The following is a 13,982-nucleotide window of genomic DNA, read 5'->3' as shown; positions in this document are numbered from 1 at the left end:
TACATACATTCCAATTAATCCTAACAACTGAACAGTGCAGTCGGAGTTAGCTTTTTATTCTGTCTAAGGAAACCCAGCAGATTGCATCCAGTCAGTGACTTGCAGCATTCACTCCTCCCGGATGAGCATGTAGAGACAGTGGACAGTCACTGTCGTTGACTTTGCAGCAATCCCTCATACTGAGCATGCATGTAGCGACAGCGGAGAGGAAAAACTCCCTTTTAACAGGAAGAAACCTCCAGCAGAACCAGGCTCAGTTTGAGCGGCCATCTGCCACGACCGACTGGGGGTTTGAGAGAACAGAGCAGAGACACAAAAAGAACATGGAAGCACTGATCCAGAAGTACTTTCTATGGGAAGGAAAAGTAAATGTTAATGGATGTAGCTCCTTTAGTCGTTTCACCTAGAAAGAAAGAACAGATAAACTCTGAGCCAGTTTTCAAGGTTAGAGTCTGAAAGAGAGCACATATAATTAGTTACAGTAAAAGCTCAGTCAATTTCCATGTCTAGGAGAGAGAAAGGGTTAAACACTAAAAGACAGGGCTATGTGGATCATCGGTAGAGGGTGAGCATTAAGTTGTTGCCAGCAGAAGCTTGGACAATTCACCTCTCCAGAAAGGTGTCACAGGCAGACACAGAGCCAGGCCAGGTGTAGCTTCTAGGAAGAGAAAAGAGAGAACAAGGTTAAAAGCTGAAATAACAGCAAACAATGCAAAATTGTTTGCTGTTAAAATTGAACATTTAGTTATTTCTGTTCATCATCACAGTATTTTGAATATAGTTAAATACTGAGTAACTTTCACTAAACATATATGTCACATTCTGGTGGCAAAGTGCTTTTAGTTAAATCTGGTTTGTGTGGAATATGCCCCAATAAACACTTCTGCTGTATTAAGATAGATTGGAGGCAGATTGAGATGATTTCATGACAATAGTCTAAAAGGGGTTAACCTGGATTTTAGGTGAACTAATATCTTCAATTATTATCTTATGGTGCTGGCCACGAACTGGAATAAAATAGAGCAAGTAATTGAAAAGCAGGTAGAATGGCAAAGTAAATGATCTAGCAGTTTTCTTTGAGAGATGTGAACTTTGCCGAAAGGCAACTCTGCCAGTTCAGTCATTTTACATTTCGGTATACTTTGTGATTCATTGTGAACTAAGCTTCAGAAAAACATATTACATGCCATTATCGTTAACTTGTTTCCATTGTAGAGCAGGTTTTCTTCTATAAACCTTACAATAGAAAGTAAATCTGTTGGGCTTCTTTTTGGCACTCGAAAAACAATTCTAAGTGCTACTATGCCGGACAGGACATGGTAAAAAAAAGAAATAATAGAGAGTGCGATTTCTAAGAAAAGAGTGGAAAGGCCTGTTTTGCACAGCACAAAACTTCAGTTTAAAGTTTTACAGTTACTACATTTAAATAAAAATTTTTAATAAATTTTGGAGCATTACATATATCAACACTGTATAATAATAACACCAACAAAGATGTGTAGTGAACAAGAACTACTTGAAATGCAATCAAGATTCTTTCAGGGAACTATCCTTTTAGCATGATATTAAGAAAAAATGATTTATCTTCCTAATCTTAATACAGCTGAAAGGAGTCAAACTACCAATAAATAAGAACTAAGCAAAATCTCTGTTTAGATAGGAGAACCTGTCTTATGTTATAAATACTTTATTTGTGCTTATTTGGCTTCACTTCTCACTTTTGGTTAAGTGCTTTGTTCCAAAACTCTGGATGCTATTAATGTGTGTTTTCAGTGCAAAAAAAAAAAACGATCCTTGTTCTGTTACAGCAAAAGCCGATTTTATTTTAAGCAAAGTTCATTAAAGTCATATTTAATACAACCTATTTGGTCAATATTAAAGACAAATATAATTAAGCCTCCCTGGTAAGGCCTACGCCAGGGTATTGGAGAGGAGAGTCTGGCCGATAGTCGAACCTTGGCTTCAGGAGGAGCAGTGTGGTTTTCGTCCCGGCCGTGGAACACTGGACCAGCTCTATACCCTCTACAGGGTGCTCGAGGGTTCATGGGAGTTTGCCCAACCGGTTCACATGTGTTTTGTGGACCTGGAGAAAGCATTCGACTGTGTCCCTCGTGATACCCTGGGTGTCTCTGCTGAGTCTGCTGCCCCCGCAACCCAGTCCCGGATAAAGCGGAAGACGACGAGTACGAGTACAATTATTGAGAGAAAACTTTTCATTGAGGATTATTTCTTAGTATTTATTGCATAAGCACTTTAATAAGTGCTAAGTAGAACCTGATATGTAACTAATGTACCCATTAATTAGCAACAAGTTAATGCCAGATTTGTGTTTCTGAGAAGGAAAAGGTTAAGTACAAAAAACATTTTAATTAGATACACATATTAGTGAAAGAAATTATATTTCTGTATTTATTCAGGTATTAAAAATTATAGACTTCAGTAACAAAATCTGGAAAAACTGCAATCAATCATTTGACTTTCAGTAAGTCCTAAAGTAACGGCTTATATCCTTTCTGTTAGTCAAAAATGTGAACAAATAACACTAACTAAACTGATTTCTCTTGAAAATAGATAAACTAAGTATATGTACTTTATGTTCCCCTGATCTAAATCTCATAGAAAATGTATAGAAATGAATGGAAAGAGAGATTTAAAAACAAATGTCAGTTTCAGAGCATAGATGCTTTTGCCTGGATTGTGAAGAACAACTAAACAAAATAATTTTTTAAGCATAATTGTAATTTAACTGGCCATTATTGTCTGTCTGTTGACCTTATGATATGCTATACATCAAGCATTAGATCTGGGAATAACTGTTTTAGATGTGGAAAAATTAATTTACTTAAAATTTTTATTTTGTTTGTTTTTGCTTTGCAGATGTGAACAGGGAGACATTGTCACACACACAGCATGGCTGAACCGCTCCAGTATACTTTATGCCGGAGAAGACAAATGGTCGGTTGATCCCAGAGTGAGTCTGGTGACCCTTAACCAAGAGGAGTTTACCATTAAGATTGAAAATGTGGACATGACAGATGAAGGACAGTATGTGTGTGCAGTCCAGACAAGCAGCCGGCCGAGAACAACCTCAGTACATGTTCTTGTCCAAGGTAAATGAACATCTGGCTACTGTTGTGAAGGTGGACTGAAATATTAGTGTTGAGAGGCTTCCAAAACCATTTGGGTATCTAATCATGCCTTTTTTTTTCTCTGAATATAATGTACTTGTTTATATAAATTTCATTTTGATAAAAATTATAGAACAAGTTTAATTTGTAAATTCCTTTCCTAATGTGTACAGACGAAGATTTATTCCAGCGCATGCTTTAGCTTTATTTATACCCTAGTTACACTAATGTGTATTTGCTTTCCATTTAACTGTTGTTAGAAGACACAAAGTCTTTGGAAAATATTGTCCCATATCACCTTCTTGCACACGTGGCACTGTAGCAAACACAACACATTCACCAGTTAAGACAGCTGCCATGGACATTTCCGCCACAAAGGGTGTTAATACTGTAGAGAGGGTGCTGCTGCAATACCCTTAAAGAAAAAATGAAAATAAAAAAGTAAATAATATGCTACCCTGATTGGTTCCATTTCCTTTTGCTCTCTATTGACACAAAAACAGAAAAAAGACTGAATTCAGATAAACATATAACATATAAACATTTCTTAATGATGTGATACTTGTATCCAAACAATTACTTTAGGTGTATTAAAATAAGAGTGGGATAATCTTCTATTCGGACCATCCCTAAAGTGGATTGTACCAGCTATGACACTCCCATTACTTAAATGAACTGGGGTCACAATAAATAGGTTGATTCAAAGCAAGTAGATCAGGAAATATTTAAATTCATTTACTTTTGGGTTTTCTATTTAGAGTTTGGTTTGGCAAATTGTCGGAATGTCACCACTATTTGGATTATTTCCTTAAATTACAGTTTCACTAATGTTAGCAGGAAGGCAGGGTCAGAATGGGATTAAAGATCCGCTCTCGACTTTTCCATGGATTTGCCTGCTTCCCAGATACATATTGACATCCACCAAAAAGACTGTCCTGATATCTGTATACATTATAATACACACTCTGAAGTGCATCATAAAAACCTTCTACACACACCCTCAGGAGAACCTCGTACTCGTACTCGTCGTCTTCCGCTTATCCGGGACCGGGTCGCGGGGGCAGCAGACTCAGCAGAGACGCCCAGACGTCCCTCTCTCCAGAGACCTCCTCCAGTTCCTCCTCCAGGGGGAGCCCAAGGCGTTCCCTGGCCAGCCGAGAGACATAGTCCCTCCAGCGTGTCCTGGGCCGTCCCCTGGGCCTCCTCCCGGTGGGATGTGCCTGGAACACCTCCCGAGGAAGGCGTCCAGGAGGCATCCGGTATAGATGCCCGAGCCACCTCAACTGGCTCCTCTCGATGTGGAGGAGCAGCGGCTCTCCCGGATGGCCGAGCTCCTCACCCTATCTCTAAGGGAGCGCCCGGCCACCCTACGGAAGAAGCTCATTTCAGCCGCTTGTATCCGGGATCTCGTTCTTTCAGTCATGACCCAAAGTTCATGGCCATAGATGAGGGTAGGAACGTAGACCGACCGGTAAATTGAGAGCTTTGCTTTTCGGCTCAGCTCTCTCTTCACCACAACGGACCGGCACAGCGCCCCCATTACTGTGGCAGCTGCACCGATCCGTCTGTCGATCTCCCGCTCCATTCTTCCCTCACTCGTGAACAAGACCACAAGATACTTAAACTCCTCCACTTGAGGCAGGAACTCCCCTCCAACCTGAAGAGGACAAGCCACCCTTTTCCGGTCGAGTACCATGGCCTCGGACTTGGAGGTGCTGATCCTCATCCTAGACGCTTCACACTCGGCTGCGAACTGCCACAGCGCATGCTGTAGGTCTTGGCTAGAGGGGGCCAGCAGGACCACATCATCCGCAAAAAGAAGAGACGAAATCCACTGGTCCCCAAACCAGACCCCCTCCGGCCCTTGGCTGCATCTAGAAATCCTGTCCATAAAAGTTATGAACAGGACCGGTGACAAAGGGCAGCCCTGCCGGAGTCCAACATGCACCGGGAAGAGGTCCGACTTAGTGCCGGCAATGCGGACCAAACTCCTGCTCCGCTCGTACAGGGACCGGATGGCCCCTAATAAAGGGCCCCCAATTCCATACTCCTGGAGCACCCCCCACAGGGCATCACAAGGGACACAGTCAAATGCCTTCTCCAGGTCCACAAAACACATGTGAACCGGTTGGGCAAACTCCCATGAACCCTCGAGCACCCTGTAGAGGGTATAGAGCTGGTCCAGTGTTCCACGGCCGGGACGAAAACCACACTGCTCCTCCTGAAGCCGAGGTTTGACTATCGGTCGGACTCTCCTCTCCAATACCCTGGCGTAGGCCTTACCAGGGATGCTGAGGAGTGTGATCCCCCTGTAGTTGGAACACACCCTCCGGTCCCCCTTCTTATGAAGGGGGACCACCACCCCAGTCTGCCAGTCCAGAGGCACTGTCCCCGACCGCCACACAATGTTTAAGAGGCGTGTCAACCATGACAGCCCTACAACATCCAGAGACTTGAGGTACTCAGGGCGGATCTCATCCACCCCCGAAGCCTTGCCACCGCGGAGCTTTTTAACCACCTCAGTGAATTCAGCCTGGGTGATGAAAGAGTCCAACCCCGAGTCCCCAGCCTCTGTTTCCACCATGGAATGCGTGATGGCAGGATTGAGGAGATGCTCAAAGTACTCCTTCCACCGCCCGATAATGTCCTCAGTCGAGGTCAGCAGTCTCCCGCCCCCACTATAAACAGTGTTGGCGAAGCACTGCTTCCCCCTCCTGAGGCGCCGGACGGTTTGCCAGAATCGCTTTGATGCCAACCAGTAGTCCTTCTCCATGGCCTCACCGAACTCCTACGAGATTTTGCCTCTGCCACAGCCCGGGCCGCAGCACGCTTGGCCTCACAGTACCCGTCAGCCGCCTCAGGAGTCCCACAAGCCAACCACAGCCGATAGGACTCCTTCTTCAGCTTGACAGCATCCCTTACTGCCGGTGTCCACCACCGGGTTCTGGGATTGCCGCCGCGACAGGCACCGCAGACCTTACAGCCGCAGCTACGGGCAGCAGCATCGACAATAGATGCGGAGAACATGGTCCACTCAGACTCTATGTCTCCAACATCCCCCGGGATCTGGTCGAAGCTCTCCCGGAGGTGGGAGTTAAATACATCCCTGGCTGAGGGCTCCGCCAGGCGTTCCCAGCAGACCCTAACTATGCGCTTGGGCCTGCCAAGTCTGTCCGGCTTTCTCCTCCTCCAGCGGATCCAACTCACCACCAGGTGGTGATCAGTGGACAGCTCAGCCCGTCTCTTCACCCAAGTGTCCAAAACATGTGGCCGAAGGTCTGATGATACGACAACAAAGTCGATCATCGACCTCCTGCCTAGGGTGTCCTGGTGCCGCCTCTCCCCGCTGGCCACTTCAGGGTAGAAGAGAGTTCATCCCCTCTCAAGGAGATGGGTTCCAGAGGACACTCTGTGCATGTAGGTGAGCCTGACTATTTCTAGTCAATATCTCTCAACCTCCTGCACAAGCCCCCTACCAGGGGCATTTAAACCCCAGACAACATAGCCTCTACGATCATTGGAGCACTCAAACCTCTCCACCACGTCAAGGTTGTGGTTCAAGGAGGGGTGGCCTGACACCCTAAACAGAAATTATTTATTGATTATGTAACAGCATATAAATTCAGGTAGAAGAAATAAAGCTCTGAAAATCTCAGAGAATGGCACAACTGCTAACCTACCAAGGCATGGCCGTCCATGTAAAATGACAGACGGGGCAATGAAAGGCATTAAACAGAGAAGAAGGCCGGGTACTCTGCACTACCACTCGGCCCGTAGGCTGAAATGATAGTCAGAGACCTCTCCCCAACCCGAAGGCGCAGGGATACGACCCTGTCATCCACTGGGGTAAACCCCAACACGAGATGGCTGAGCTGGGGGGCAACAAGCAAACCCACACCAGCCCGCCGCCTCTCCCCATGGGAGAAAAACAAGATTGTGATCTGATTTGCCTAGAGGAGGTCTTGCTTTAGAGATGTATGAGTCCTTGGCATTTGCATAAAACAAATCCAATGTTTTTTTTAATCTGGTAGAGCAGCTGACAAACTGTTAAAACGTTGGAAGTGTAGCAGAGAGTGAAGCATGGTTAAAATCACCAGAAATTGCCAGTTTTGTGTCTGTAATTTAGCAACAACTGAGCTGATGGCATCACATGGAGTGTTGGGAACAGCTAAAGGTGGAACGTATACTGTTGCCAAAATAACACTGGTGAACTCTCTGGGTAAATAATATGGACCAAAACTTACTGCTAACAGGTCAATATCTAGACTGCAGAGACGACACTTCACGGTAACATGTCCTGGATTACACCATCTGTTGTTCACAAGTACTGCCACTCCACCTCCTTTGCATTTGCCGTTCCTCTTTAAATCTGTCTGCTCAGAAAGCCTAGCAGAGAGACGCTGAAGTCAGGGATATGGTCCCGCAGCCATGTCTCACTGAAACACATAATACTGCATTCCTGATACTCTGGCTGGATCCTTTGTAGGGTTTGGAGATCATCCAACTTGTTTCCCAATAATCTCACATTGCCCATCAGAATTGATGGAAGAGATGGTTTGAACTTCTTCCTTCTTTCTCTTCTCTTTGCTACTGTTCTGCATCCACAGCGCCTCCTTTTCAATTCATCCGGGATTTGGGGTTGTAGTTGAAGTATTATTTTGGCTTTTGATATATCAATTAGCTGCTCCCAGTTTAAAAAAATAACAACCCCGTTTCCATGGTGGCGCATCACAACAAATGTCCAAAAGCAAAAAAAAGTATCTGCAAAAATCCTTCCAGCTACACAGCATCCAATACCAGAGAGGATAATCATAAAAAAAAAACGATTTTATCCACAACAAGAGAAATTTGAGTTCTTAAGAATAATTAATCAGAACAAAAAGTAACAGAGCTACTCCAACTTGCTGTCACCTTGAACAGCACCATTCTAGAATAGAATTGCACCGCATGGTTGCTTACTACCATGTTCTCTATGTGCTGCAGTACTTCTTTCAGCAGCCCCAGCCCATAAGTCTGTGAGAAGGAAACATGTACCAGCCGGGTAACCGGGCTGGGTAGGCCAACCGCTCCAGGCCAAGCACATCCCACCAGCCGCCCCAGTGCAGGCACAAGACATGCTCCACTGCCCCACCCACCCGACTGCTAACAGGAACCCTTTGCCCAGCCAGGGAAAAGAGCCACAGAAGGAAGCATTGGAGGAAGGCCACCACAGCACGCCAAGGACCAGGACCCCGCCAACCCCACACTCAAACCGCGGAGGTGCCCCGGGATGCTGAGCACCCACCCTCCCGCATGCACACCTCATCACACCGAGCAGGCCAGCCAGCCCCTCCACCTAAGCAAAGACACATCTCAATCAACACTGCACACTGCCCGACCAAGACCCTCTTGTCAGAGACCCCCCCCCTCCCCAACAACGGACCAAGCATCCAAGGCAATCCAAACAATCTTGAAAGGGCCGAAAAGTCAGACGACAAACAACAAACGGGGTGTGAAAAGACCCCAAGTTTACCTCTGCCCGCTCAAATGTGGTGTTGATGCGTGTTGTTGTAGTGTACATTTAAAAAGAAAAACAGGTGGGGAAGAGGGTCTGCCATGCCTCCCCCCCCACCCAGAACCCTCAATCTCTACATGCAACTTAACCCTTAGAGGTGAGCGCAGACACCAGAGGTTAGAGTAATAAAATGCCCTCCCTCTTGATGCCATTGACCGCATTGGGCTTATTTTCTATTGTGCATCATCATATAGAAATGGTAACTAATCAAAAAAAAAAAAACTACATTCTTTAACTCCTTTGATGTACAGTTTTACAGCTCAAGTCCCAACGGAAAGAAAGTTATGCAGTAATGGAACAATGCAGTATATTTTTAAATGCAACTATTCAAATGCACTACCGGTCAAAAGTTTTGGAACCATTTTGTCATTTAATGGTTTTCTTTATGTTTATGACTATTTCCATTGTACATAGATTCTCACTGAAGGCATCAAAACAGTGAATGAACACATATGGAATTATGTAGCAAACAAATAATTCTAAAATAACCTGATGTATGTTATATATTTTAGATTCCCTGAAGTGTCTTGGGCAAATTATTGCCATACACCAACCACCCCCCTACCTTCAGACCCATTGCTTTCACTAAGGATCTCAGATGAAGACTTAAATAGGCTCTTTTAGCACCTGAAAACAAAAAATGCCTCAGGACCTGATAATTTGTCCCCATCATACCTGAAAGGCTGCGCTTACCAACTGGCACCCATCTTCACTGAGATCTTTAACAAGTCACTGGAGCTGTGTGAGGTCCCCTCCTGCTTCAAATGCTCCACCATCCCAGTACTCAAGAAACCCACCATCACAGAAATAAATGACTACAGGCCTGTCGCCCTGACGTCTGTGGTCAAGAAATCCTTTGAATGACTGGAGTTGAAGCACCTGAAGGACATCACAGGCCCCTTGCTTGACCCCCCACAGTTTGTCTACTGGGTAAACAGGTCGGCAGATGATGCAGTCAACTTGGGACTACGCTTCACCCTGCAACACTCTACCACCCAGGGATGTACACCGGGATCCTGTTTGTGTACTTCAGCTCAACTATCAACACTATCAACCCAGACATCCTCTACCAGAAGCTCATCCAGCTCAAAGTCCTGGCCTCCAACTGTCAGTGGATCACCAGCTTCCTGAAGGATCCGCAGCAGCAGGTAAGGCTGGAAAGCATCTTCTCCTGCACAAGAACCATCAGGACCGGCGCCCCCCACGGGTGTGTTCTCTCCCCACTCCTCTTCTCCCTCTACACAAATGACTACACCTCAGCAGACCCATTTGTGAAACTCCTGAAGTTTGCAGATGACACCACTGTTATTGGACTGATCCAGGACAGTGTTGAGTCTGCATACAGACAGAAGGTGGATCGGCTGGTTTGCTGATGTGGTCAGAACCACCTGGAACATAACCCGCTCTAGACTGTGGAGATGATGGTGTACTTTCTGGGAACACCACCCCCACATACCCCCCTCACCATCCTCAACAACACTGTCTGCTGTGTACCACTTCCGGTTCCTAGGAACTACCATTTCTTTGACACCTGAGATGTTCCTCACACAAAGACAATGTTCGGAAGAAGGCCTAGCAGAGTGTACTTCCTGAGACAACTCAAGAAGTACAACCTTCCACCGGGGCTGCTGGTCATCTTCTACACTGTCATCATTCAGTCTGTCCTGACTTCATCCATCTGATTGTGGTTTGGCTCATCCACAAAACAGGACAGGTCCAGACTGCAACAAACAATCAGGTCTGCAGAGAGAATCATCAAGGTTGACCTTTCCTCTATCCAGGACTTATACAGGTGTAGAGTCAGGAAAAGGGCAGCTAAAATCTCTGCAGACCCCACACACCCTGCACCAGACAAGGAGGCCCACTTTCCCCCTTATTATTTGCTATTTTTATTGTACCACTAGCGGCAGCAATCAGGCTAACTAAAGATATTAAAGGCATAAAATGCATGAAAATTGAACATAAAGTCAGTCTTTATGCGGACGATGTATTACTTTTTCTCCAGCACGTGCAAACCTCTCTCTCTCAGGTAATTGGATTGATCAATCCTTCCTCAAGATTGGCATTGAGTAGAAATGCTTCAAGTCATACAAGGTCACCATGATTGAATAATTATTTTTAAGATGTCTACACCTCAAGAAACATCTGCGTAGCGTGTAGAGAGAGCAGTAGTTAATTTCAAATGACAAATTTCTGGTACACTCTAAATACAAATCAGATTTATTGGATAGAGGAGTTGAAAAATATGCCAAATTCTATTTTTACCCATCTGCATCTGACCTCTACTGTTACCTGATAACTGGATAAATTGGTGTATAAGGTAACTACCACACACTTATGAACACAAACCTAATATCTTTCAAGCATTATTATTGTATTGTTGTCACCAGGTAAAGTCATGTATGGACAGCACAGAGAATTTTTTTTTATAGTAACAAGGTAATTTATTAAAATAGGTATAAATAAAAATAAAAAAACACTCTTAACCATAAAATGAACCTTATCAACAAGTGATAAACTTTAAAAGAATGTGAAGAGACACTGAAGCTGGAAATGATGTTGGATAGATCACTGGGAGCTGTCCAGAAACTGGATCCATGCGGGTGTTGCCCTCGGCCGTCTTGCATGAAACCAAAAAGAAGGGATTTTATTGTAAACTTAGGTTAATATGAACAATCCTAATGACAACATGGATTCTTCTTTACAAGGAACATAAAAACTGCTCTAAATGATTATTAATAGACCCTTGATTGAAATATTGTTCTCAGTAATCATAGCACACTTAAACCATCTTCAGAGATGCAGGCTCAAGCTCTCAAGCTAATAAATATACTACTTCCTGATAGTAGAGACAGGCAGTGTCTGCAGCACAACGGCATTCAGGAACATTCAATTATCATACAATATAACTCTAACTATTCTGCTTTGGTTACTCAAGTCTTTTTTTCTAGGCAAGAGATACCATTTACCATTTAAACTGTAAAAAATTACAAACTACAACTCTACAATTAAATTTGAGATTTGTTTGTTGAAAAACAAAATAGTACAACCATGGTACCCGGGTCCAATCCTACTCCTCACGTGGACGAAGGAAGACAGCGCGGCCTGCCGAGATCAGGTCGTACTCCTCGGTGTGAACTATCTCCAACTCCCGCTGAAGCCTGGGTCAGTTGTGGGCCTTTGCATCTCAAAAACCACCATAGCGAATCTAAAAGCAGGCTTATTTTCAAAGGACTGATTCCATATTTGGCAGTTTAAGGTAAAACGTCTCATCTAAAAACATCCCAAAACATCCTTTAAAACCAGACTTCTAGATTATTTTAAACAAAATATAACTTTCTGCACTCACCTGCACCTAGCTGGCTGGCTGTGCCACCAATGTTTAGAGGACAGAAGTGGTATTACAAAAATACACATACAGAAAAAAAAGAGGACAGAATTTTTTTTTTCTTCCATTTGCCTTTCCGGGCTTGAGAGAAAAAAAGACTTAGAAAAACAAGACAAGAGAAAAATATTTTCCCACTTGCCTTTCTGGGTTGGAGACAAGAAAAAAAATAGACTTAGATAAATACACCAACATTTATTTCCTACTCTGTTGACTGAGATAAAAAAAACTGTTTATTTTTCAAAATGAGTTTTTATTGAGCTGTTGTCAACAAAATATAAATACATAAACGAATAAATACATATATAAATCATCAGAGTTCCGATTTAAAACCTTTGGTGATTAATCATACCTCTTTCTAATTTATTGTGAGGTTATGATAAGCATGTACTGACAGCAGGTTTTAAGGCCATTTGCAAGTTACAGTCCCAACCCAAGAAAGAGCTTCAATGTCCATCACTGCAACAAAGGCTGAGCTGGATATGTTGAACTGCACAGCCCAGTTGGCCCAAATGGATGACCCTAACATCCCCCCTTGGTTCAAAGAGTGTGATCAATCAGTCTTTGAAGCTATTGGGTCCATAGGAGCTGAAAATCAATTATCCGTGAAGAATACCAAAAACTAAAATACTGTCTCTGTGTTCCTGTTGGCAGGAACAGGAGTTCATAGTTCAGTTCGCCTCTCAAAGGCCTGTGACTGGGTAGGATAAGGTTAGCCTGAGCAGGGCTAAACTCTGACTAACTCATACCTGTCTATGTAGTTCAATGAGGAAATACAAAACAATACATTCACATCATTATCACATTCGTTTGGTCATCAGCTTTGGTAACCATGGGACAAAGTGAAACAACAATAAAAGAAGCAAAAATAATAAGATAACCAAATAATTGTGTCATAGCTTAGTCATCCAATTACAGTCAGGCACGGAAATCAGCCTGTGTCATTGGCATAGGTGGCGCTATGGACCATCGGAAAATAAATGTGAGGGAGTCAATCCTGGTTTGTAACCAACTATGCAATGTGTTATCTTAACAAAAACCAACGTTTAACATGGGTTTAGGTTGAAACACATTAGCTTCTTCAAATGATGATGAGATTTAACATAACTCCTGTCTCTAAATGATCTAGATGGGGAAAGGGGAAAAAAAATGGAATTGCACTACTTGGGCTATCAGCCAGGTGCGTTTGTAAAGGTTGCAAGGTGTCTGCTGTGGTAGACTTTAGGATTTTCTCTACTAAATCCAGCAGAACTAGGCAAGTAGGTATCCGTGCCTCGGTGAGACCGCCTACAGATGAACCAACATCTCTGATAAGATTTTGCATGAAATCTCTGGCAACTTGTGTGTCCATTAAATCATTCTTAATCACTTCTGTGAGAGTCTGCAGTGCATGCGTGTTCATGGAAAAATAGCGTGTAAACATACAATTAAACACTGTGGCCTGGAGGGTAGTTCTATTTTTAATAGTTTCTGTTGAAGACCCAAACATGGAGAAGCAGCTTTTAGTTCTTATGCTCCACTAATCTGGAATAAACTCCCAGAAAACTGTAAAAGCGCCGAAACTCTAAGTTGCTTTAAATCAAGATTAAAAACCTATTTGTTTAAAGTGGCCTTCAACTGTGCCATCTAAACATTATTAGTTACGTTTTCAGTTCAATTTTCCTTTAATTTTCTTATCCATCATTCTATTCTCTTTATTTTATTTTTATTTATTCTTTTTTTAATTACCTCTGTTTGATTTTCTGTATCATTGTAATGTTTTTCCTTATGTACAGCGCCTTGAGTGCCTTGTTGCTGAAAAGCGCTATATAAATAAACTTGACCTGAAGGGAAGTTGTTAGTGGTTAGTGCATGTTAGTGTGAGTGTTGACGCATGCACCTATTTAAACTGGTCCAACACACTGGTCTCTCCCTT

The 13,982-nt window shown here is 43.5% G+C and overlaps 1 protein-coding gene across 5 annotated transcripts in view; it reads left to right on the top strand.

Moving 5' to 3' along the window:
- Window positions 1–13,982, top strand: part of ntm (neurotrimin) — a 564,691-nt gene that overhangs the window by 488,836 nt on the left and 61,873 nt on the right. For all 5 annotated transcript variants that reach the window (XM_047378903.1, XM_047378905.1, XM_047378904.1 and 2 more), the window contains one exon: window positions 2,878–3,110. In XM_047378903.1, the coding sequence (XP_047234859.1) occupies window positions 2,878–3,110 (233 nt within the window). The remainder of the gene's footprint in view (window positions 1–2,877; window positions 3,111–13,982) is intronic.

Source organism: Girardinichthys multiradiatus, chromosome 11 (genome assembly GCF_021462225.1).
Source record: "Girardinichthys multiradiatus isolate DD_20200921_A chromosome 11, DD_fGirMul_XY1, whole genome shotgun sequence".
Classification (NCBI taxonomy): Eukaryota; Metazoa; Chordata; class Actinopteri; order Cyprinodontiformes; family Goodeidae; genus Girardinichthys; species Girardinichthys multiradiatus.
The sequence above is the reverse complement of the archived record's forward strand: the minus strand, read 5'-3'. Positions and strand labels throughout refer to the sequence as shown.